General features: G+C 42.3%; 1 protein-coding gene across 3 annotated transcripts; it reads right to left on the bottom strand.

The window, feature by feature from the left end:
• Nucleotides 1–1960: 1960 nt before the first annotated feature.
• On the bottom strand, nt 1961–26650 carry LOC122758529 (mucin-2). 3 transcript variants are annotated; one of them, XM_044012761.1, is made up of 3 exons: nt 23244–26650; nt 20980–21054; nt 1961–2942 (listed from the first exon to the last, which is right to left on the bottom strand). In XM_044012761.1, the coding sequence occupies exons 1-3, from the start codon at nt 26189–26191 to the stop codon at nt 2750–2752; spliced, it is 3216 nt and encodes a 1071-aa protein (XP_043868696.1). In that variant the 5' UTR covers nt 26192–26650; the 3' UTR covers nt 1961–2749. The 3 variants fall into 3 exon arrangements, with proteins under 3 accessions (XP_043868696.1, XP_043868697.1, XP_043868698.1); XM_044012762.1 differs by having other exon boundaries at nt 20980–21051; XM_044012763.1 differs by lacking the exon at nt 1961–2942 and having other exon boundaries at nt 20986–22456.
• Nucleotides 26651–26935: the final 285 nt, after the last annotated feature.

The raw sequence follows: 26935 nt of genomic DNA, 5'->3' as shown, positions 1-26935 counted from the left end.
GTGAAGAGCTTCCGTCTCTCCAGCACCTCTGTGTTCTCGCTCTGACTGAGTGTGAAATGACCTCTTTAGTTGTAATGTGGCAAAGTGAAACATAATATCTCTATAGCAGCCTAAGCCCAATGACTCATGCAGTATTAGCTTTGCTGCTTCCGTTCTCAGCATACGGGGCAGTCGCGCTTGTTTTCAAACACCCATTACACATGCTTGTTGATGCCTCGGGACACGGTTATTATTTTTCTTTCCTCCTTCATTTGTGTGCACCAACTTTGACCCTTGATGTTTCTTTTTTGAAGAGGCCTCAAAAAGAATCCTGCTCCCTCTCCTTCTCTGCACGCCTCTATATTCCTCTGGAGCTCCATAATGAACAGTCTGGACCGGAGCCCATTTACCTGATGTGTCAGTGTGACACACTACTAGGCCAGGTTGCTTTCTGTGTTAAATCTTTCCTCCCCTTTGTGTGCGCCAGCATTCTTTCATGAATAGCACGGCAGCATTGCTGACAGAATTGTTACCTACCTCACCCCAGAATCCTCACACACACACACACACACACACACACTTCCTTTCTCTTTATGGATTCAAAGCCAGTCTTCTCTGGCTCCTTTGTTCCCCACTCCAGGCTGGGCTCAGATCCTCTCTGCTCTCTGTAAGCCCGCTCCGCTCTGTCATCAGGATTACAGGCTGTGCTGTAGCAGATTAATGACTGACAACTCTACACTCCTCTCAGCACTGCACGGCACACGCAGAGCTACAAGGAGGGGAGCGTGCGGCTGGTTGTGCGAGAGGAACAACTGCGGGGGAGATAATGCATTATGTTGTTCGGAGAACAATGTGTTTGCCGTGCGATTGTGTGTGTGTGTGTGCGTGTGTGAAGTGGAGTTGTGTGGTTTTTCAAGGTGGTGAGTGTCGGAGTTCTGCGCGTGTGAGTGTGTTGCTTACTTTGAAGCAGCGGTAAAAAGCAGCAAAGGCTTTTTCAACTTCTACACCTCAGTGCTGCACAGCAGGAACCCACAGTGGAGTCAGTGAACACGGGGCCTGTGTGTGTGTGTGTGTGTCAGCTCATGTGTACATTGGCATGATTGTGTACTCCAGAGAGCCATGCAAGAGGAAAAAAGAGGCAGTTTTAACACCAGGCCTTAAGACTCCCGATTCCATCCAATAATGGTACCCAGCTAAAACAATACAGTTTCCATCTGGCTGTTGTTTGAAGCGGAGTGGAAGCTGGCAGTGCAAATGCAAACAAGCAGGCAAACAAACGGAGTGGGTACAACCTTCTCAAGTTTGGAATAAATTGGGCCACAATCTCATGCCACCTCAGAGCCTCACAGAAGCAGCTTATGTGTGACATGAATTACTAATAAGTCATATTTGGGTCTTCTTGAAGCCATCAAACAGCTGAGGCTTCATTTCCTGAGACTTGCTCTGGAGTGTCCAGGAAAGTGGGCCCCATCTGAGGCTTCTCTTGCTTTGCATTCACTCGTGATCTGATTTTTGTTTCGTAAGAAGCTAACAGTCATTTAGTTTCTACTAATGTCTAATGATGGTGGTCAGTGATGGAACGTGCTTCCATTTTGTGACTTTATACAACATTTGACATTTATATTATATTATGTTATATTATAAAAAGCAAATGATAAACTTGTAAAACACACAACATTGTTTAATATTTGATGCTAATGAGTTTTTAGCAGTTCCAAACTCTGCATAAACGAGCTCCTCGAGCGCCAGTGAACGGCTCATTTTGTAATAATCTAATAATGTTCATTTCCCTGCAGAACACATACTTATCGTTTAAATATTTAAAGAGCACTTTGCTGATAATTCTTGTTCCGCTGTAAAAAATGAAAAAAAATATATATGTTATCTAATGTAAAGAATGTGAGGGTGGGATTCTTTAAATCCTTTCCAATGACACGACGCGCGGTGAATCTAGAATGACGACACACACACACCAGGCAGCTGTGGTAAAATACTTTTATAGAGCAGTTATCCATATTTGAAATAAAGCATCCAAGCAGAACAGCTCTGATATGTACAGAGCTCAGTTCACCCATTTTCATTTTATACTTGCTTTGTATGTAAATGTATCAGTTCAGTTGTTTATGTGTGTGTGTGTGTGTGTGTGTGTGTGCTGTACGTGCGCGTAGACGTGTGTTACAGGATTTCATCAATTACAGTATAATAAAAGTTTTAAATACACTTCATAATAATTCTTTTTAAATGTCTCTGGATATAAAAGCTGGTGTTCTGACCGATTAATGAAGTCCATTAATGGAGATAAACCCTTCATCTCTGTCTTTTCCTCTCTCTCCGACGATAAACATTGTTCATTTAAGTTTTTTTATTTTATAGAAATATGCTCTTCCCTCTCCGCTGTATTGCCTGCTGTACTGTGCACCTTTCCCTGATTCCACCCTCAATATATTCTCTTTATATCCCCTAATTGCTTCCTAACTGTGATTCACATTGTGAACTGAACTCTCGCTTTTATTTGACTTCAGCACTTTTACTACTCTGCACCAGTATCAAACCTCTAAGTGCTGAAGAGGCATTTCTAAGAGTGGTTACAACATGTGCGGCCCAGTCAAACCTTTTCATCAACTCCGACAGTTTTATGTGAATTTAAATTCCGCCGATCACTCCGCAATCAAACCGTCGTAGCCAGATATTCGCTGTTTTCGTTTACAAAGTGTATGCAGTGCATTACAGTTGCCGTTCAAACTCCTTCTCCTGTCCCGTCCTCCATAACTCAGAGGAACCAGAAGCACTTCTTCCTGTTCTTCTTGGTGGCGGCGGCAGGGGGTCGCACAGGCTGGGGTGAGTCTTGTTGGTGGGGTGTGGTGGGCTGGGGAGTTGAGGGTCGCGATGAGGCCTCCGGAGGGTCGCCCACCTTCCATGTGCGTACGACCTGCCCTTCCTGCAGGCGAAAGTCGTGCTCTACACTGGAGAGATCGAAAAAGAAAAGGGAGAAACAACGTGGTTACCGTACGCGTTTCTCAATGACATGGATCTCCTTAGCTGCTCAACGCTCCACTACGTTAACCACATTGACTCTGAACAAGTGTTGTGCTTCCTCAAGACAGCTACAACATCACAAAAATGATGACAGCGAACAGAAGCAGTAATGTTGCAGGTCGTGAACGCTGAGGAGGAAAATACAGGAGATAAATCTCTATAAAAATCATTATAATAGCCACCGAACCATTGCAGAAACATTGACAAATTACAAGAGTCCTTGACAGTGCGAGAGGCAACGGAGAACGAGAGTGAAAATCACCCGAGAAAAGACATAAAGACTCCAGCATGCGTCACTTCCTAGCACACAATAACGATGCTGTTGATAAAGTGAATCAAGAGTAGAAATGCTGAGTACTGCAGAAATTCTGCAGTACCAAGAGGGATCCATGCAGGACCGCAGTCGACACCAAACGGAAAGTCAGCAAGGTGCATCGTCAGTCACATGACAGTAAATAGCTGAGGGGCTTCGCCGCTGAAATGAGATGTGAACTCTGATGCACCCCTGCAGACTCCATATAGGTAAAGGCAAGCAATAATAAACAGTCACATCTGCAAAAAAAAAAAAAAAAAGGGGGAATAAGGACAATATTTGCCTGGTGATTTACTGTCGTCAGCAGTTGGATGTAGGATAATCTCTAAACCTTCTGCAGCAGCTGTTCAAAGCAGCATCAATAACAAGCTAATACTATATAAGAATATAATATATATATGGTCCCTTTTCGCAGGAGAAATACTTTAACTTGCATTACTTTCAGAACAATGTGCTGACAATACAAAGGTGAGATTATGTTAATATTGTGTTGCATTTACAAGTGGAATAGAACATATATGAATCAACTAAATAAACCAATTTTGCATTTTCTTTTCGTGTAAATGTAGTGGTAAATGTATCGCCTGTAGTCGTGTAACATGTTTTCATCTATTACAGTAAATTAAACGCTCCTAAATGTAATTCTCTGTCATGTTGACATCTGGCCCGTCCCATCCATTTTTACAAAACCTCTTCCAGTAACACATAGTTACTAGAAAGTACTCACAGAGCGGAACTATAGTTTCCTATAGTGTCCATATCAAACTATCTCATTTAGAATAGATTTTTTTATGATCTCAGAAAATTCAATCAAAAGCTTTGTTGTTGTTTTTTCTAACTTTGTGAATTGTCTTTTTCCTTCCTGGTGCATCATTAGTCACATGGCAACTTCACAACTTAAGGTAAAGATGATAATGACAATATTCACTTGTTCAATTACCTTTGTCAGCAGCTGCATGTTGGATAAGCTTTTCTCTGCGTGTGAACTGATTCTTTTCTCCCCTTTTTTTTCCCCCTGTTTTATTCATTTTTTCCTGCCATTCTTGCTTATTATGCAGTGGCCTACTTAGCTGGTGTTTCTCATCACAGCACAGATGCTGGAAGTAAAGATATGATATGAGGAGGGAAGTGCTGCAGAGGAAGCAAGGAGGACTGAGCTCAGCAGCAGCAGCAGCAGCAGCAGCAGTGTGTGCAAGAACAACAAGGACTCACATTCATATCCATCTGCCTCATAACTCCCACTCCCTCGGTCACTCAACCACTTCACTCTGGATGCCCACAGGTATTCTAATGTACAAAAAAACAAATGAAACATCAAACTCCAGACAGGAGCACAGTTCAGGCAAAGGGTGCGGACAGAGTAAACAGTAAAAAAAAAAAAATGAGTGGGTACACAGAGCAGTGGAGTGGATTGCTTCTTTCTGCAGTATTTACAGCAGGTAAGAAAAAAAAAACTGCCACTTCAACTAAACCTGTTTGTGGCAGCTGGGACTGCTTCACAGCTTGAAATAAACCTCCAGAGCTGCGCAAAATGAGGCACAGGGCAGTATGAAAGTAATTTGACGGAGTCCGTCTCTGCCGTTCGACTGCCCCAAACATGAGGGGAGTAAAATAAAGTGCTCCATTCCCTGGTTTTCACCATACAGCTCAGTTTCCTATGGAGCTCCCCACTGACTCTTGTCGTGTGTCGGCTGTGTTTTCCGTTTGAGGAAATGTATTGCCCTGGTCTGCAGCTCTGTGTGGTGAAGGCACAGCACTGTAGGGAGCTGTCCACTCTCAACCTTAATTATCTGCACACTGAGCCCACAAACTGTGGCAGGCAAGAAGCTGTGAAGCTAACACGGTTTTTCACGCTGCTCCTCCTCTGTCCTCTGCTCACTTTTTCTTCTTTTTTTTTTTCTTTTCCACGTTTTGGCTATAGACTACATCTATGGGCCAGCATTGGCTATTGGCAATGTGTTTTATAGATGATGCAGACCATCATTTCAGAAGGAGTGTGTCGGAGCTGTGCTGCAATGTAAAGATTTCAAAATTGGAAGATGGAATTGCTATGTTGGTGTTGTACAGTCCTCCTAAAATAAAGTGTTTTTACAATATTTGTACTGCAGTAACTGCTGTGTGTTTAAATCATGGTCTGTACCAACACTAAAAGCAAATCTCTATTTATGTGTTTTGTTTGGCGACCCTTAGAGTCAGGGTGGGATATTATACAGAGCAAACTTTTACTTATATGTTCAATAATTTATCCGTTACGCAGTTGCAGAGGTGAAACGAGTACTGAAATATTCTACTCAAGTAAAAGTACCACCATTTTTGATAAACTTTTACTAGGTAAGTAAAAGTACTGGTCTAAAATGTAAGTTAAAGTAAAAAAAGTAGCTTGGGTTCTTTCTTGTGTCGTGGACACAAATCTCACATGATTTTTTTTTTAATTAAAAGCAAACCTTTACAAATTAAAGTGCTGACAAAATAAAATATGTAAACACACAATATATGTCAACATGGGTAAAAAGTCACAAATGCTTTAACTTTCACTCACTCTGGGACCTTAATTAACGCAAATTCACCTGTCAATCATTCACCTGTCCTCACCATTCATTGCCAGTTTTTTTTCAAAAGAAAATTCAAAAACGACTTTAAAAAGCACAAGTACACAAAAAACAAGTCATTACTTTCCACCTCTGCACACATGACATACAATAAAACACTTCAGAATTGACAGTTTTATCCTAAGATAGCTCTGACACAACATAAAAAACTATAGCGGATGGATTCATTCATTCATCTTATGAAGGCACAAAGAAACAAAGTGTTTTACAAATTTAACATAAATAAGGACAGAGACAAGTATATGCACATTAAACCGTTTACTTATGTGACCACAAGGTGTTGGATATTTCTATCTAACAAAATAAAATACTTTAATGTTTAATACTTATAAAGAGAGAGAAAGTTCTATAATAAAATCACTGGACCTTGGTGTGCAGTAATGTTCTTGCCTGTATACAGAGGTGTGATATGATAACTTATGATAACAACCTCCACTACACAGACTCTAAAGTGGGAGACGTCTTGCATGAAGCAAATGGGACAATATTTGCACAGATCCTACAGTTTTCTATTTTCCGCTGTATGGTATATACGTAGGTGTTGACTGGTTCTTATATTTTTGCCCCAACACAAATCCACTTGCACGATCCATTTAAGTGTGTGTAATCACAAGTTAGTGTGTAATCTCAGAGTTTCAGTTGGAAGATTAAAAGTGACTCCAAAGTCGGCGACATGTCAAGTCAGAAAAGTTCCCTTCTCTTGCTGTTGAAGATGTCAGCGCACTCTCTGTTCCCACTGTGTGACCTTACTTTGCACACGTTATTCCATCCTCAGAGATTTTGCTGTGAATCTCTTTTTTAATCATTCAGTTTGGGACACGTTGACCTCACCTAAGAGCGCCCCCCTGAGTATAACTCTGGAGGGGACTGACTCAGCGATCTGTAGCTGTACCACATGCCTGGAATTTAAGATCATTTACAGCTGCCATGTGAAACCATAAGATGACGTTAAAAATGTGACAAACAATATTTACTTGCACTAGAAAATCCCCAGTATTACAGCAGTTTCACACGACGGTGTGCCGCTGAGCAGGCAAAACAGCTTCTGCTTCACAAATGAGGATATGCAGTCAAATTGGACATGATTTTAAAATAACATAAGTGCAGAGGTGGAGCAGATTGTTGTCTCTTTTTTCTTCCTTCCACCTATAAAACATTCATACCACCATAGGATTGTGATTTCTTCTCCATCTCTCCACCTCTGTGTTTTTGCTGCGAGAGACTTTCAGCAGAAATATAGCAGAGTAAAGGCAATCAAGTCGAAGTATCTTTGCAATTTTCCCCTCCTATACGATGAATATCTTAAAAAGGGGCATCTCATTTCAGCAGGCATTGGAAGAGCAGTCAGTCTCTCTGCAGAGAGCGGTGTTCATCCGTGATGAGGTTTCACACCTTGCATTTGCCAGCACGCTATACAAGAGATGAATGTGCATGTTTGCACACACCTACAGACACTTCCCCATTAAAAGTAACCCCCAGCCCCGCAACATCCACACAAATACACACACACACACACAAAACAACCTCTATTACTACTGTGGAGAACAAGCTGTACCTTTAGGTGTTACACTCTCCACGGACTATTATTCTAAGACCATCCTGCCGGCTGTTCAGCTGTCACAGTGCATCCCGTACTGTCGTCTCGCTTCACAAGTCTGTATTGACATTCGAATTGCACTGATTTTGGGATGTAATGTGTGGCAGTGTGACACTGAGTGTTTTATAATGTAGAAAAAAAAAAGAAATGAACCTCCCAAAAGACACATTTGCACACTCCACACCTCAGTGTTACTTTATATGTATTGGATTTTCACTGCATGTGTCATTTCCATCATTTCTACCGCTATTCTAAGCGCAGGTGTTGCCAGTGATCTAATATTGATCACTACTTGACAATTTAGGGCAGGTGGTATTTAAAGCTGTATTTGGTAACGTTTAAATTCAACCCTTAGAACACAGAGCATTTCGGCTGCTTTTTTAAACGTACAGTATATACAGAGGCTATGAGAATGTGCGATATAGTGTGTCTTATATCCTTTTTTTCAAGCACAACCTAGGCAAATTTTCACCAAATATATAAACACACCTGAGCAAAAAGTACTCCTAATGTTTAAAATTGGATTGAATTTCTGAAATTTGGAAATACAGTTCAAAGGTCACAAAGTTCTGTTGACTCGTTTTTATCTTCTATTTTTGTGACTTCTGTTTAATTATCGCTACTTTACATCACGACTAAAAATGCGATACAAAATGAATGAATTTTTAAAGCCTGAATATGTGACCTATAAACACACACACACACCCAGGATGTCCATATAAGGAGTTGTGTATTATTCCATGGGTGCACCTGTGGTACAGATCCATGCTCAGGTGGCATGGTTAAACAAATGTCTGTTACATTCATCTGAGTTCACACAATGATGATTTTAGATCATCATGTTGCCCAGCGACGTTGTACCCAGGAATGATCATGGAGACCAAACAGCATCATCAACAACAACAACATACATCACCTCCGATTATGCACCGCTGCTTTAGAACCAGCAGTGTGAGAAACAACTCACATCTGTGATAACCTCACAGTGACAGAACCACATGCTGAGTTTAAAGCACATATAATGTTTATAATGTTTACTATTATCACCGCCTTTGTTTAACATATAAGGATCCAGAAATGAGCACTAATGGCACCAGTTTTTAGGTGTTTGGTCGTAAAGCTGGAGTGCATAAACGTTTGATGGTAGATGAAGGTTAAATTAAGGGAATTATTTATATTCAACCCGAGGGCGACATTAATGTATTTCATGACACGCTGCCATAGATTTGGAAGGACAGTTTCCAGATATTTAAAGCTGTAGTCGACATTAACACTAGAAAAGTAGTTGATTGTTTAGCCTCATCCCCAGGATGTTAAATACGAGCGTCTCTGTTCTTAGCCCCTCCCACCAGATTAACACAGACAGACACATGCACCCCTCAACCAATCTGCCAATCTCTGAATTAGAATTAGTCATTTTTGCACACACATGAATTAGTGATGGAGAATTCGTCCTCTGTGTGATGTCACCCCTATGAATCTGTACTCACGTTGTACAGTCTTGCAACCAGACGTTAAGAAGCATTACCTGTAACCTGGATCCTACTACAACACCTGCTGTCAATCATACTGGTGTCCACTCATGTGTGGAACATCATTTACAAATGTGGCATTAAGTGATATTGAAGAAGTCCTGAAACTAGTGACTGACACCAGTAAGTCCTCAGGAAAATCTGAAAAAATAGTGCTAAAGTGAGAAGTAGGCTAATTTTCCCATAGACCTCCATCCAAACAAAGTTCTTTTTGCAACCAGCGTTGTCGCCCCTAGTGGCTAGCCTATTCGATATATATTTTTAATTTCCTTTTTCCTTTTTTCCTTTTGGCCGCAGAGCAGACCAAGATGACTATATCCATTATTTTTTATACACAGTCTATGTATCATCTCTTTGCTTTTTTAGCTTGCTTTGCAGCAGCTGATACCAACGCCGGAATAGCAGCCTTTCCTCTAAAAGGCTGCATAAGCACAGCTGCTTTGTGGAACAACCGAACGGAAGCACCTTCTGTCCTAAGATTGGTCAAAGTCACATCACGGGAAAGGTTTCCCCTATAGGCTGGAAACAGAGCAGGTGCACACGTGTAGTTCTCGCTCACATTACTTAATTTACATTATGCTGAAAGGTGATTTTGGAATTGTTGCTCAAATTGAAGCAGATTGAGCTCACACTTGACAGTCTGTCTACAATCACGTTTCAGGTTCACTCTATTGACGGATGACTGAGGCACTTTTTTTTTCCACTTCCTCTGACAGCTCAAACTGAGTCTGAGTGACAGAGGGTGGTTCCCAGTGTAGCCACAGAGCTGCCAGAGGAAGTTTTATTGTGTGGAGAAAAACACTGAATAATCCTGCGCATCCAGACCCCCAATTCATCAAGCTCACAAACGTCTGGAGGAAATCTCATCACAAACCTGAAGATGTACCGAAGCCTTCTCTAACAAGATAGTGGACTCAGGCTACTGCCAGTTGAAATTGATGTCTGCAACAAGCCCTTGGAGGGTGAAGGTGAGGCAAAGTATTATATCAGTTTGTATCAGTGTGAGGAGACAATGACAATGTAAACAAGACTTGTACCTCAGGGACTCATCAACTTATTATTAATGCTACTCATGGTTTACTGCACATTATCATTCATAATCATGATAGAAAGCTCTAAGCTTTAATGCGCATCATTAGCAGCGAGATCACATGATACCATAATACCATAAGTCAACAATATATCGTCCTGAAACAATGAGTGCTGAAACTAATTTTCAAGGTCAGTACATTTGGTTTCACCACAATGAGCTCAAGATCTTGGCAGCAATTCAGAATAAACAAAGGGACACCTGTTGTGCATGATTTAAACCTTGTGCAGCCCTGATATTACACCCTTTCCCTCTATCTCTATCCTCTGCCTTGCATGTTGTATCATCTGTGGCATAATGAATGCCAAATATTTACATTTATACAGCGATTACCCACATAGATCTTACAAATGTGACCTCATTAGGAACCTTTAGCACTTTCGGGGAAACACTTTCTTCGCAAAAAGCAACAGCGCATCGCATACTCAGTGACAGAAAAAAATGAGACTATCGTCTGTTTGTCTTTTGCTCCATGTGGATGAATAAATAACACACAATGCTCTTTACTGAAGAGACCAGATGGGGAACCTGGACGGTTTAAGACCAGAGAAAATCCTCTGCATCAAATTGTGTTGTAAATTGAGAGCAAGGGAGGTAAAGATTGACGACCGAGGAGGCGGACGTTAGGGAGGAAGAAATAAAGCAGAAAGTAGACGAGAAGCATACGTACAGCCCCATCAGCGTTCCCTCGTAACATCTTAAGACGCGACACTCTATTGTGGTGTAACTCTCGGTGCCTTGTTTGCTCCGTCAAGCGTAGCGTATCATGGGAAGTGCTTGCACAATGTGTGTAAATGAGACAAGGCTCCATACACCATCATACACGCAAGCAGCCAGGAGCAACGCAGGCAGTCATGAGCATCCAGGGTCTGCTCTGTGGGGAAAAAGCTGTTCACTGTGAATTCACACCCATTACTGAATTTACTTTGAGAGTTCACTGTGTGTGCACGCTGCTATCGAATAGCCGCCTCTGTCAGAAGCTGCTTTTAGCAAACAGATTAGCAAATGTAGCACAAAAGAGGCCTCGTTATCCTCGATAAATACGTCAAATATGGCTGAATGAGAATTTTTATTGCCAATTGTGTGCAACGGTAACAAGTTTACATTTTTATATGGTATAAAAATGGATATTGATTGGTTACACAAGTAGCAGTGACAGAGCAACTTTATTATTCTATTCAAGTACTATTACTATTTAGTACTATACTAGTAAAGTTGACTTGACTTGACTCGACTTTATTTTAAGTCGTGTCACGATCTGTTCATTCATTGGCATTAAACAAAGAAGTTCAGTGCGTAACTTCTGTTGCCAAATCACTCCTAGCGTGACTAACTCCCACCCAGCGAGCATCCTTCACTCCGATCGATACATGTTACATACACGCACATCCACTGTTAAAATAGCAATATTGATTACGTGAACTATAAATAAATTGTTGTTGCTTAAAGACGGATGAATCACACAAGAGTGTATTCAGCCTTAGATTTCAAAGTGGTAACTCTTTTACGGTCAGTCTTAAAACCTTTATTTCTTCCTATTCAGTATGTCTGAAGTTCACCTGTATGAGGCAAGGCTCATTGTGGGGGCACTTTTCAAACACAAAGAATGATTCATATAAAAAAAATAAGATACAAGACAAATAAATAGAAAGAGTAAGGTCTTGAACAAATACAAGAAGTAAAAATATGTAAGAACAATTAAACATGTAATTCCATCAAAGTCAGCGCATGAGCACAACTCTATAATATTGAATAAAACTGGCCTCAAATTTCATGTTGGGCCTCCTGTTGTGGGCTAAATTTAGTGCAACATATGATGAGGTGTGCTTACCCAGTTTGTGCTAACAGTCAGGCCAGGATCTTTCCTCAGCACCCGCCCACCACGGATTATTATCCACTGCTTGTTAATGGGTAGACACAAAAGTGCCGGAGTTTGCCCTGCTAGTGGGGAGGTTTCGCGAGTCCTAATTTGTGCATCGACACATTATCCAGGGAAATGAACTGTACAGTAAGTCAGCCAAGGTGAATCACTGTAAAAACGGCGAGAGGTGATGCCCGTCTGCATAAAGTAGCTGTTTGTCTTCTGCACCACTGAGGAATTGAGTGATAGCTGCTGGAGCGGAAGGCTATGACGGATGAGTGGTTATTGAGTAGATCTGAGAGAGCGAGAGAGAGGTGTGTATGGCATTTTGCCATTTGAAAAAAAAACCCACTGAGGATCCATCCATCTTTATCTCTGTCATACTCATTCATAAACACACACTAATGCATTGAAGCTGTCATAGTTCATGGCTTCTTTTGTGCCAGGGTCGTGTTTAGTTTCACCTCTCGAGCGCTTGGTAGTGTGACAACTAAAAACAGTCCCTGGCTAATGAAGATTAAGGGCTAAAATGAGCCGTGGGGAGGACCACTGTGCACAGCAGATTAAGTTTTTTGTTTGTTTGGTTGCTTTTTGGATGACTGAAGAGCTAAAAATATACAGTATAAAAGGCATATTTTTAACAATAACAATGTTTTGTTTGGTCTTGTTTTGCTGCCGCCGCTGCAGAGGCCATATAGATTTTGTGTCTGAATATTTTTTAGTGTAGCTTAGGTGATACATTATAAAAGACGTTAGTTCTGTTGAACAAAAATGCAGCTATAATGCAATTAAATAAGATAAAAGTTTTGTAAACTGTAACTTTTTTTTGTTAAATGCTGTTAATAAGCATTTGAAAATGCTTTATAAGTGTATGTAAAAAAAAAAGGTCGAGTCCTACACTTAATTGTTGAACCTCTGAAACTTTTAAAGCACATTTATTTCATTTGTTCTTATAATATATTTACATTTACAAGTTATTTGACACTTTAAATAAGTATGACCCGGCTCTAAGTGGTGCCATCTTCCTGACAGTATGTGTGTAGTGTCGGCTCATCGAACAGCCTCTGATCCCCCCCGTCACCCGCACCTCTTTGTGTTTGAGTGCCATTTTCATGTTTAAAAAACAAGTGCAACTCCATTTATTCGAAGTAAACTGAAACTGTGCACCATTATCCTCATTTGAACAATAATCACAGCAGCATTTTCATTTTGCCACTGTGGCAGTTGGAAACGATGATAAACACTTGCCTGCAGATAAGAGAGGATGACACGTTGCGCAAACTAAATTATTCCAAGTGCTCTTATTCCTGCTGGAGGAGCCAAAGTGATTTCTTGCAAACTGACAATCCCAAAACAATGCTTGTAACTAATCTATAAACCATTAAAGAATTATTTATTTACCACCCTTGATACCTTAGGAATTATTTCTTACATTAGCATTTAATATCTAATCTATTGATCATGACTGATAATGACATTAGCACAGTGCCAAAACAGGGTGAAGGCTGGGAGTGGGTGCTTTGAGAGTGGAACAGCTTTAGGGATCTAATTTAGCTGTGGGTGTGATTCTAACATGATTAGTATTTATATGACACATCATCCACATTAGGCCGTGCTTCCCAGTTCCACATGCCACTCCTGATCTTCCTCTCCCCGCCCCGTTTCAAAGACATGGCACAACGTTGATGGGCACCATCTGGCTCTCGCTGTTGGCATGACTTCGGCTCTGTCATTATTGCCAAACAGCCTGAACAAGGGTTCTCGCTCTCCCTCCTCTCCCTCTGTTTTCGCACCCAGCCCTATATCTGTCATTGCTTCACACAAACAAACTCGTGAGTGGATGGAGCCGCGGTTACAAGGACATACTCCAGTTTTTGCAGTTTCACGTCTCTGGTGAGCGCTTTGAGATGGATGGGATTTTCAGACGTCTGCACTGCTAACACATCTCATTCCACGGTGCTGTCATTAGAGCAGGGCAAAAACAGAGGATATGAAACAAATGATACTTTTTTACTGCAGGAATGTCAGATGCCTGTTGCTCCACGGCTCAATCCTGGAGTAAAGATGGATTACTGCAGAACTGCCTGCTCTGCCCTTTACACATTTTGCATGCATGCACACACACAGGCACACCTCTTAAGAATGACTTTCGCTCATTCGGACAGCCTAAACACACCATTATCCCGAAAATGAACCTAAGTACATTTCAAATAGACCGGAAGCTCCAATTAACGCTGAGTTTGTGTGTGTGTATCTGCGTTATTACCTCGTTTATGAAACCCTAAAGTTTCAGAACAAACAGTTCAGCCACTGCTGAGAAAATAGTGTTGTATTGTTTTCCTGGGCTCTGCGAAGCGGATCGGCACTTCCTTAATTTGATGTCGTCATCAGAAATCCTCACCACCGTAGCACCTCCTGGTGCGGGCACTAGTCTGGGCACATCCGGTGGCATACATTCAACCACAGAAGAAGAAGAACTACTCTCGTTGTAGCTGCTGAGATGCAGAGCATCCACCGTGCCAGAGGGGGAGCTGTGTATCTAAGAGCTGGCGTATCTATTACGTCACTTCCAGGTACCTGGCCAATCACAGGACAGTAGGAAAGCTCTTGTTGGCTGGCCAATCACAACACAGTCCACGTTCTGGGGGTGTGGTTTTGGTCTGAAACAGCGCGGGTGACGAGAGCGTCAGTGAGGAGATATTTGGTTTTTAACCATGAAAACAAGTTCATATATGTAAGTAGACCTCCATAACTAACATATATGTGTGATACAAGCATTCGATGTCGCCTTTAAGCAGTTTCTCAGGAATAAGATTCTGACTCATTAGGACCAGGTTTTGGGCTCCTTGAGGACTGCTGGTCCAGTATTTATGTCAGGAAAGGTCCCAAAGACAAAAACAAGCGCACACACATGCACACACACGCACACACACACAGGTCTGAAAGCTCTGACAGGGTTGTTAGCGAAAGGTCATAGTCAAGAATCTGACAAGTCTTATTTTTTAAGAAATGAAAACCTCTCTCTCTTGCCCAGTTAAACTGAAAGAACGCCTGGATCTGTTTTTCTTCTCGTGTTGCCTTTCTGATCTCTGTCTCTTTGTTTACTTTTGTCTAAAGAGGCTTATTATATTCTAATCAATTTACGAGCCTATAATATGGACAACCTGGTGATTTAAAAGATCAGTATATGACATGTATTTAGGCCCTAAGATGTGCACAGTTTATTTTCTTTCACAGATTAAGCCACACTAACTTTTTATTATTATTTTCACTACACCAAGGCCATTTTGCACACTACGTTTTTGAGCAAAGACATTCCCTAGATCCCCATTCAATAACAATCTTTCTGTACGGTTGTCCACTGTTTTAGTTTCCCTCCAAACACTGAGGTATAGTAGACAGATGAATGTACAGAGAACACCTGCTATGATCCAACAGCAACATTAAAGTCACTAGAAAACCAAAACAAAGCTGCAGCTCACTATAAACAGCCTAAAGCCTAAAGCCAAAGAGATGAAGGTCAAAGAAGATTCAGAGCATCACCCTTCACCTCCACACCTTTACTGGCACTGATCAGTAGTCCTGAGTGCACAGACACACACACACACACTTGTTCAGCAGTCATAGACATAATGCCTTACCCTAACCTTAAAGGAATACTTAAAGGAATACTTAAGTGACACTTGGTCCGAGGCTTGAAACTGCAACGCTAATTAACCATCACAACTAACTTCCTATGCCTTACTCTTAACCTAGAATTATACCAAGCATATCACCAATTATAATATATACAAATGTCCTCATAAAGATAGATCAAATCAAAATTTGTCTTCACAGCCTACTATACACACACACACACACAGTCACTTTTACTTTACTGCTCTGTATTTTCTGTCTGTCACTTTTGCTTCACTGCATACCCAAATACAGATGCACTTCCCCTATTTTTAGTGAGGGGGTTTTCATTTTTATATTCTATTCAGTCAGGTCTTGTTATTATAATGGCAAAGAATTGTCAATGTTTAATGAACAGCTCGAGGCTGGATACAAGTTCAGAAATATCCCTGTAACTGTGAACACGAGAAGTTCATTTATGATGCGCTCACACATCGCAGTGTTCCAGAGGAGCTCCCCGAAAAGTGCACACAATGCGCACACAAAAAGAATTCATTTGCATACGTGTATGCTGCAGATGTTGTTTCTCCCTGAACAGAAAACCCTGAGATTTTCCATCATTTGGTCACGACAGGGTACATGCTACTGCCTGGGCAATCTTTCCTACTCACCTCCTCTCTCTCCTGCTGCTCCTCTACCCAACCAAGAGCTGCAAGTTTGCACCGCTTCTCCTCATCCCCATTCAGGTGTGAAATGTATTTATATTCAAAGAGTGGAAAAATGGCAACATGGGGAGTGAGAGCGGAGGATGTGACACAAGCAATCTACTGGAAAAGGCAGCCTCTTTGTGATGTCTGTAAAATAGCATATTCCTATGGATAAACCCCCGACAACAAGAAGCTGTCAGTAGCTGTGGGCCCGTGTTGAGACCATTTGGAGAGTCTTTGAATTGGACCGCTATGCCTTTCTGGGACACATGAGAAAGTGAATCAAAGCTGCTGGAAGGAGATGTGAGTCCAAGTTGAGGAGTATAGCACTCTGGAGACGGTAAAGTAGACAGAAGCACATTATAGAGGGCAAGAGAAGTGTGAATGAGGGCTCCATGCACCACAGCCCACAGCTCTTAACACTGCCTTGAGTGACAGCAAAGACAGCATCCATTGTTCTTACGAGATTCCCCACTTTGGAGTATGACTTTGTTTTTAAGGATGCATGTTTTTTACGCACATGTTTAGCTGCGGTTACCACACAAAACACGGAGCACTGCGTCATCGCGGGGACCTAGATCATGAGCCCGGTCTCTTTTGACGGAACTATTACTTTTTAAAATCTTTTAAAGCTGCTGTGATTAAGTTTTTATGTGGATGAATATTTCACTGCACACTGGGCATTTGTAAAAGGAAGAAGAGACGAGAGAGAGAAACAGAGGTTTTAGGGACAGAGAAATGAGTTGGAGATAGTGAGATGCAGAAAGATTCATCCCAGGTTCCTCCTTCAGAGTTTCTTATGCTCCACCACGTCTCTCCCTGATCCATCGCAATCAAAGTACAGCGTGCAAGTATCCTGTCATGTCATGCAATGTTGTGTCAGTGGAGATTGTGCGTCAGGAAGTGCTGATTCATGATGGGTGTGCGTGTGTGTGATGAGAAATGCGAGTCATGAGTTGCTACTGTAGGCGCTGTCACAAAATGTTCATCTCAAGTGCTCCCTGTGGTGGTGTCTATAGTTTCTGTTCCACAAATAAAAGGTGGAATCCTCCAGTCTACCACCACCACCACCACCACCATCACTGATGCTACGAGGCGTTCACTGACAAACAGGATCTTAAAGAATCAGCCCAGACCATAGCTGAGAGAGGCAACAAAACAAGTGAAATGATGCCACTGTATAGATATTAAACAAGCACTAGGGGCATCCCCACAGATAACAGAAACAGGAGAGAGAAAGAGCAAGGATATGCCTCTTCAGCAGCCCTTTTCTCAATTATCTGCTGTTCAGCAAAGGCATTGACAGATTGTGTTTGAAAAAATAGAAATCTCTTTGTGGACTCAGAGTTTTTGCAGAAATCGTACGGTCCAGAGAGTCATTAATCCATCTCAGAGCAGAGGCCCATCGAGCTCCACTAGCAAAAATTGGGATCGAGCAACAGACAGAGCAGCAGCAGAGATAAAGCAGCAGAGTACAGATCTGATTAGGCTCACACACTCCACGGGGATTAAGGACAACAGTTCCTTGTTAGACCTCCCCACTTTGTTTCATAGAGCACATTTTGCCATTGGCAGAAAGAATAATGGGGGGAGAAAAAAAAAAAAAACACAACTCTGCTCTCTAATTAACACAGCCCCACAATCGAGTTCACATATTAATATGCAGTTAATGTGCCACTGGTGCTAAATAAATAACATCACATAGGCCATGCATTATTCTTCCTATAATACTAGAGCTTTACAAAGCAGAACAAATGAAGTGCTTATTTATGAGCCGTGGTCGGGTACAAAATGTTCAAAACGTTAAGGTCTGTAGCCACAAGTGGCTACATTTGCATGCTTTAAGTATAATTAGCATTGTTATATAAGCTTCGCCCTGAAACATGACCTGGGTAACTGGAGTACAACAAACCTCACATTTTCTTTTTTTTATTTAATTTATGTTGTTTTTAGCTTTATCTTTTCATTTTCACTATTTCACCACTATTCCCAATTTCAAATTAAACATGTCTGATTTTCCCCTCGGTGTTTATATGCTACACATTATTCAACTAAATATGAATTGTTATTTCTGCAACTAATGGAGATATTAGAGTGCACAAATATGACCAAAGCTTAAGTTCTCTACAGCAGCTAAATGTTCAACAGATAGTTGTTAACTCCGTCTGTTATCTTCCAAACTGGAACGAGATCCCGGGACACCAAACAAAGGAGAAACTGGTCAATCAAGAGTGCAGTTATTTTCCAGAGCATGAAATGATAAAAACAAGGGGTGCAATGCAGAGCTGCTATCTCTATAACTTTACGTTACAAATATGTATGTGTTCATATCTACTTTACACTCGGAGTCTACGAGTTTTTCTTACATATTTATACAGTATGTATTTGTAACATGGGATTAGTATATTTTAATTGCATGTAATTGCAAGCTGCTTCATATTCTAAGGCGTTCGGATGAGACATCAGAAAAATCATCATGTAGCGGAATGCTAATATGTAAACAGACAGGAGAGTGAAAATAACACGATAATTCTTTAATTGTTAAACTAATTGTTGGGGTTATTTGTAAATAAAAAAACCAACAACATTTAGATACTGAGATTCTTATGACCTTATTTTTGGTCTGTTGTTATTTTACATATTACAATACATTTCTGTATAACTCATTTAGTAAGAACAAACGTCGTTGCATGCAAATCTGCAGTTTTTCGGGGGTTTAATCACTTTCAGGTAGATTGATAGTGTGAACGCTTTCTCTCAGGACTAAGACTTCTTCGAAAAGCCTTTTAATTGATGTAATCTGTTCTGTCAGATTTGATAGCTTTCCCATCACTGACTCCTTTTCAGGCTCCACTTTATCGTTTTCCTCCCCGCAAACACCTTTTTCTCTGTTGCTGCCAAATTCTCCTTTTTAGACTCGGCTTAACTTGAGCCTAAAAGAAAAGAAAATCTCCTCCCCTTTCAAAGTAGAAAAATCCTCTTGTCACACTTGGAAGAAAGCGTGTCAACTTGACCGGCAATTGAGTGATAAGTCCTCATCTGACCATGAAACGGTGTGTATCGGTGCAGTGTAATATCTCCGGCCGGCCAGAACACATGATCATACAGAACAAACCGGAATATTAACTTCTCTTCTGTCACGTTCCGTCTCTCAGTGCAAGTCATCTGTATGTATTTTTCTCTGTTTTCAAGTCGAGAAACTATCACTGCTTCAAGCTGCACTTCCTAAGCAGAAACCCTATTCTAATCTTTCAATATGAAGCCGTATTTAGTTTCTGAATGAATCATTTTGGTTATCTTCCCCCTCCCCTCTCTCTCTCTCTCTCTCTCTTGTTCCATTTCAAAATCTCAGATCTTTTCTCTCAGATCTTTTTCAGAACTTTTTTTCTTTGTGCTTTATCCACAGCTGTCTCTCTTCTTGTCCTCCCCCACTGTCTGACTTCTTTCTGTTTTACCGATTGGGGGGAGTTGTATACACAGGATAAATACATCCCTGAGAATAAGCAGGTTAGAATAATAGTTTGATTCAATCATTTATGGGGATTATAATAATTCAACTTCTCTCATAATACAATGTGCGTGGTAACCAGGTAAACATTGGGGATTTGTTTCTAGCTACAGGAAACACCTTATTAGTGCTGCAAAAAAAAAAAATGAGTGGGTGAGAGTGCGGAATTAAATCACTGAAAGTAATCAGTCTAAGGTGCACACACACACACACACACACACACACACATGCCACATCTCACAGTTCCAGTTCACAATTAAAAAGACTGATGATGAATCTTGCCCTGGTAATTGGGTTAAGCTTCCTCAGATTTATGATATAATTTGACTAATATAACCCCTGTAAGCTGTTTACATGAAAGTTTTAATAATCAGAGTACTGCCTTAATCCTGTCATAATCATATTATATTTCTACGTGTAAGCAATCTGCATGCCACGCCTCTCACTCTCTCTCTCTCCGCTGTCTTCTTTCTCCCCTCGCTCTACCAGATTTACTCCTTCTACTAATATCCCACTTTTCTTTGTAATTTTGACAAATTCATCGAGGGGACAGGAATTTCAATTTCTTCACCCTCCTGTAAAGTGTGAAATCCTGTTTGTTAATTGGCTGATTTAAATTCAAACCTCACAGCGGAATGATTATGCAGCATGTGTGTGTGTGTGTGTGTGTCATCTGTGCATCTGTGTGTAAAACAGAGATTAGGGGAGTAGAAAAATGACAAGAGTAGAGGAGGAGAGGGGGAGCACACGCGGATGCACAACTTGAGTCTGTGTTGCTGTTCACCTCATTAAATTTGAGAGAGTGCATGAGGGAGGGTGTGTGTGTGTGTGTGAGTGAGTGTGATGAGTCTCAATAAATATCTTTTTAACTGTGTTCACTGTGCAAACCTGCAGCAAAGTTTGCGCAGTGCCGTGGCCACGCTCTGTAAGTGCGGCATCTGGCTGTGCTGTCACACAGAGCAGAACACCAATCCTACCAAGCCATGAAAACTGAACTCCCGAAAGTGATGTGATTCACAATGACAGTGTGATGCACATAATTCTGCACCGAGACACGCACTGTGCTCTCACTGCTGCCATGTTAAACGAGCAATAAATATGCAGAAATCCACACAAGCGTGCAGGCACATACCTGTAGATGATGCAGGCACAGTCCCTGCAGGTCCCGCAGTTTTCAATGTCCTGTCCGGTTCTGTATGAATGTCTTCTGTTGAAAAGCACATAAATGACATATCAGGGGTAAAAGAGTGATGTTGTGTGTGAGTGTGTGTGTGTGCCAGCCCACAGAGACACAGTTGGAGTATCTTCTCCCTTGTTGAACCAAACTACTGCCACACAAGTCCCTGCAAACATACCAATCTCCTCTCTGCAATGACCCCCATTATCATTTTTAATGAACTCTACCCCTTCCAACAGGCTGTTACGTAAACCATGAGTCACCATATCACTTCAGGCATAAAATAATGCTTATGAGGTAAAAGTCGTGTCTGCATGCATTAGCCGTATTCCCATCGTGCCTTTCTTGGCACGCAAGTTATGTCACTTCGTGAGACGGAGGTCCATGCAATGCACACGATCAAATGTCGGCGAAGTAAAACAGTTTGGTTTTAACTGTTCTGATTTCAGTCAAGCCTAGATGCATCTCTCTGTGGCTGTTGTTTGCTGCTGTTTTCTTGTATCCACATCATGGACTATTTTGGAGTGATGAGGTGGGAGAAATTACTAAGCAGCTTACGATGTAGGAAGCACATTGATTAAAGACTTGATGAGAACAGAGAAGCTTTACACTAAGAGGCATGGAGCGTCTGAATCCGCCAACATGATGACAGTCATATGCTGATTTCTATCTCTACCTGCCTGCTGGGTATAAACACAAGAGCAACTACTGTACAGTCAGTGCAGCCAGTCTCCCAAAAGTCTCACTGTGGTATGACGTGACATACATGTTTAAGCATACAGAAAGGTGAGGCTTGTGGGACTGACTAGAGACTACATAAAAATAACTATCTCATGTCTTATCTCAGTCCAAACTGTCCATTTGCATCTCCTTTTCCCTCTCATTGTCACCACACTGGATTTAAGATGCTCACAATCCCGGGATTGACTATAAATAGACAAGCTGCAGCAAAGATTATAAAGAGAGTCTAAATCTTACTCAATAAATTAATTGTCTAGGAATGAAACATCCATCTATCTATCTATCTGTCTATCTATCTATCTGTCTATCTATCTATCTACCTGTCTATCTATCTATCTACGCTACCTTTGAACACCACCTTGGACATGTGGTGCAAGGAACAATATTAGTGATCCTGTATATGTTTCCCCATATACGCTCAGCCAAGACTACACTTTTACTTTACAATCAGACTGTTATAATGTGGTTGCTCTGTGTCTACATTGTGTGCAATGAGCCGTCCAAGATGCTAACTTTGGGCCATGATTTTTAAGTGTCAGTCCTTAACGGCTTGGAAAACTTCCCTGCAGTCAATAACAAAACTGCATTGGCACGTTTATTCAGCTACTGATGAGTTTGAAGAGTTGAACAGCAGCTTGGTAGAGATGAGTTCTTCAAATTCTGGAGAGTTGTCACAGTGTCAGTCAACTTTCTGTTGGCAGTAAAACAGTACAAATACAGCTTTTACAGTAAGTTACAAAGAATTCTGCTGAGAGTGTGTGGCTACGCTGCCGACATCAGCATTTCCTCTGTGATGTTCACATTCAGTTTGTTTATGTGGTACTGCTGAAGGATGACGTGAGAAACAAAACTATTCTAACCTATGAAGAGTTAAGCCTGATTTATACATCTTTGCAAGACACTTTTGATAAAATCACTGAACACATCATACAACAGTTTTCAATGTATGCACAGTTTTGTTTTTTAAAGAAAACTATTGGATTTGATGAAGTTACTTGATGTACTTTTACTGAGAGGACAATTGGAGCACAAGAAATAAAAGTGGTCAGTCCATCGTTTGAAACAATCAAAAAAAGCAACAGGAAGATAATGTTTTGGTCCGACAGCTTTACATGAGCTTTACTGTCTATTAAAAGTTGGGCATAAAGAAGTATAAACCAGGCTGGTAATACCTAAACCAGTTTAAGTAGTCCAGGGTTAATAAATGAATAGTGTAACAAGTCAAAAGCAAATCTATTTTAAGCATGCAACAAGTGATGTCCTGGCAAAAGGTTTGATCGAGCTGTGAGTGTTGTTGATTACAATAGATTTGTGGGTTGCAGACAGTGTGGTAGCATTACCTTTTCCTTATGATGTAAACTGTCCCACTGACATGAAATATTGCCTTATCCACCTCTCTCTGTGGGTGCAGACACTGTGCAATCATCACCTTTTCCTTAAAGTATAAACTGTCCTACTAAAATGAGATATTGCCTCACCCATCTCTCTCAGCTTCCTTCTTCTCAAGGTCTTGAATCACATCCAGCAGGACCTTAATGGTGTTCTGGCTGGTCTCCAGGACCCCTTCCAAGCTGTGGAGCTGGTTCTGCAAGCTTCGAATATCATGCAGGGGCCCATTGGGACTCAAGAGCTTTTCTGTCACTCTGGCGGGGTCCAGTTTACACCTGGCCCCAGACACCAACCCTCCCAGAATTTCCTGGACCTGTCTCAGTGTGTCAGCCTGGGTGGAAGTCAAGGGCCCAGCTGTACACTGGTCCCCAGAAGCAGAGCAACCCTTGGCTCCAGAGCAACTCTGTTGGTTTGGAGGAAGAGGGTGCTGACTGTTGGGAGTGTTGGGCCTGGGACTGGCTCCTGAGCAGAGCATTTTATGTAGTGCCCCGAGCTGAGCTTGAGCTGAGCTGAGACAGCTGGGCTTAAAACAGGCCTTGGCAGGAGAGGATGAGGAAGGCTCCTTCTCCCCCCTAATCACAGGAATTGGCGGGGTTTGAGCTCTGTGCTTTAGAGAGCTGGCTGGCTCACAGAGCTTGGGTGAGTCTGTACATTTTACATCTTCCTTTTTCTCCTTCTCACTGTCTTTCTCTTTTTCATTGGCCTTGCTGTCTGCCCTGAGCTTGGGTGTTCGAATTGCAGGACCTTGTGGATCAGTTCCATTTTTACGAGGTGTGTAGGGTGGTGGTGGTGGGGGAGGAGGTGGAAGTCGAATGCCCCTCTTATCCTGAGCATTAAAGGAGGCCTGAGAGGGGGGGGTGTAGGGTGGTGCAGCACGAAATGTGGAAGAGTATAAAGGAACAGCTTTAGTTGGTGTGGCACACACTTGTCCATTTGGAAGATTTGATGTATACGTTTTCACAAGTAGCGGTGGAGAAGTGCAAGACTTTGGGACTTGGGCAGAGTAGGGGGTAATGCCTGGGTTGACAGAGGAGGTATTCTGCAGGACTTGACGTGGTATGTTGCAATGGGATACAGTTTGTACGAAAGTCGCATAAGAAGGTGAAATACAATTTGGCTGAGGAGCATGGGGACCAGCTGGATGTGTGGTAGTATAATATGAAATGGAGGTGCAAGACATGGCAGTCTGAGTTACAAATGTGCACGGAGTTAGATTTGAAGGCGGCGTGGTGTTTGGTGCACTGTGTGAAGCTTGATGAGTTACATTTGGGGCAGTGGTTAGATGTCTGATAGAGTCAAATGTAGTTATATTTGGGGTTTTAGTTGGGGTAGGGGTAGAACAGATTAGAGGAGTGGATGATTCTATGTTTGGGATAGAAGAGGTGCAGTTTTGAGTGGGGCATGGAGGTGTAGGAGTGGAGACAACAGCTGTGCAAGAGGTTGTTGTTGACACAGCATATTGGAGAATAGGGTGTTGGCTTATAATAGGTGGAGAAGTGGAGCAAGGAACAGACAGTGCAATGGGCAGAGGAGAGGTCCTGCACACTGACTTGGCTGGGGAGGAGGGGGGAGGCTTAGAGTGGTGTTCAGGAGTCTGTGTTGGTGCACCTGTAGGCAGGGGAAAAGTAGAGTAAGGCACACTCGTTATTTGGGTTGTATGAGGGTCTTGAGTTGCAGTTGGGGATACAGGGCTCTCAGATTGAATTTGCACTGAGGTGGGTGATACTGTCAGTGGTGGGGAAGCACGGGGGCTGTGAGTGTGTGTCTGGGTGGATGAGGGTTGTTTCTCCGGAGGTGAGTGACAGGGAGTGTCTGTTTGTATTTGAGTGGTGCACTGCTCAACACTGGAAGGGACGGCTGGACAAGTGTTGGTGATTTGAATTGGGGTTGTGCATCGTTTTTCACTCACAGGTGGAGGCTGATGTTGATTCTCTGTTTGACTTTGGGTGGTGCAATACTTTGAAGTTTGAGATGAAGAAGGGCTCTCAGTTTGAACTTGAGAGGTGCAGCGTTTGGTATTTGAAAGCGGTGGAAACAGAGTGGGGGTTTCAGTCTGAGTTGGAGTGGTGCAGTACTGCACCTCCTTTCCAGGATCACTTGTTGTCCTATTTAGCCGCTTTCTCCTCCTTACCAATGAGGGAGTGCTGCTTCCCTGCCGCTTGGACCCATCACGTACAGATACAGAGGAACAGTGACATGACTCCGTGCTGTGAAGGACTGAAGGAGGGCAGCTGTGCCTTGAGTTTTTTACCACACTAACATTTGATTTAATGTCTGTCCTGGAGGCTTTAGACCGTCGTTCCACAACAGTTCTATCTGCAGGACGAGGTGGACCATTCTGGTCCCTGGACCCAGGCAGCTTCACATTGTGTGTAAGGTACTCATCTTGAGAGTCATGCTCATCGTCCCCATCTACTCCAACTGAGTCCCCGAGGCTGTGGCTTCGTGTGTGGGTGGAGGAGAGGGACTGGGGCTTTTTCAGGCATGGGGATGTCTGGATGGCTGTGCTGGTGCTTGTACAGGGCCTGCGTGTCATTGGCAAGGTTAAGGAGTTAGTCTGTGGTGGAGCCCAGCATCGACGAGTTGGACCCGGTGTCAGTGGATGAGGAGGGGCCCTGGCTAAAAAAGCGGCCACCACTTCTATGGTGCTTGCCATGTCCCCACGCACAGCTCCCACCACGGAGGTTTGGCCAGGGAGACCATCGGTCTGTGGGCTGTCCCTGGCCATCCATGGTTGTTTGGATTTGCTGCTGTGTTTACGAAGAGGATGTGGGCTGCCACAGTCTATGGCATGCTTTTGATGGCTATTATTTTCTCCTGTTCCACTGTTGCCACTGCTGCTGCTGCCATCTTCCAGGTCTTTGAAGCGGACCTGGTGGGTACGGTTGCGGCGGCGCTTGAGGCGGCTCTCAATATCTGGTGAGTCTCGATTGAGCAATACTGAGCGCACAGTCATTGTCCCAGGCAACTTGTCTGCCAATGTGCTCTTGCCGTTTGTTTGGCCTGTAAGCAGGTGGTTGGGCTCTTTGCTCACCATTTCTCTTGTAGCTCTCTCGCCCCCAACATCCACAGGCTCTGCAGGTAGTTTGATTGAATGAAAGCCTAGATGTGTTAGTGCATCGACAAGGAAAGTCACCTCTCCTTTTACAACAGTGGGAGATCTGTACAATTGACTGAGAACCAGTTTCAGCAAAGAGCAAACTGGCAATATAACTGTGTCTTTATATGTCTCAGATCCATACACCAAGGACTTCTTTTGCAACTGAGATTGCCCTCAAGAAATAATGGATGACCATATTCACAGTTCAATACTAAACACATGAAATAAAAAAAATGTATAGATTGCTGTGAAGAATGCTACTCAAATAAACTAATGGTTCTTCACTATAACACTTCCATCAAAAATAAATATATGCAGCATCAAATATTCTTTCAAGTGAACATGGGAGTAGTGTCCATACTGCTCCATTTCCTCTGAAGTTGAGCACTTCTGCTTGTTATTACCATTTCTCTTTAACTTTGCAGGGAGGTGAACTCTTGACAAGGCCAGGGAAGTTACCAGCAAATGAGCGTGGAGGAAGGGAATGCAACCTGTCCATCCCATCTGTGTCCATCACGTTGGCTTGACTACTTGGCAGCCCCTCCTTCTCTACCTGCTTTGTCTGTTGGGCCTTCAGGAGATTGGATGGTCAAAGTATGTGATGGACATACGTGCTTCCCCATAATGTCCTGACTCTTATACATTTCCTTTGTTCTCTGTCCGTTCCCTTTGTTTTTATTC

Source organism: Solea senegalensis, linkage group LG21, assembly GCF_019176455.1.
Source record: "Solea senegalensis isolate Sse05_10M linkage group LG21, IFAPA_SoseM_1, whole genome shotgun sequence".
Classification (NCBI taxonomy): Eukaryota; Metazoa; Chordata; class Actinopteri; order Pleuronectiformes; family Soleidae; genus Solea; species Solea senegalensis.
Note: the sequence above shows the minus strand (reverse complement) of the source record. Positions and strands in the feature narration are given on the sequence as shown.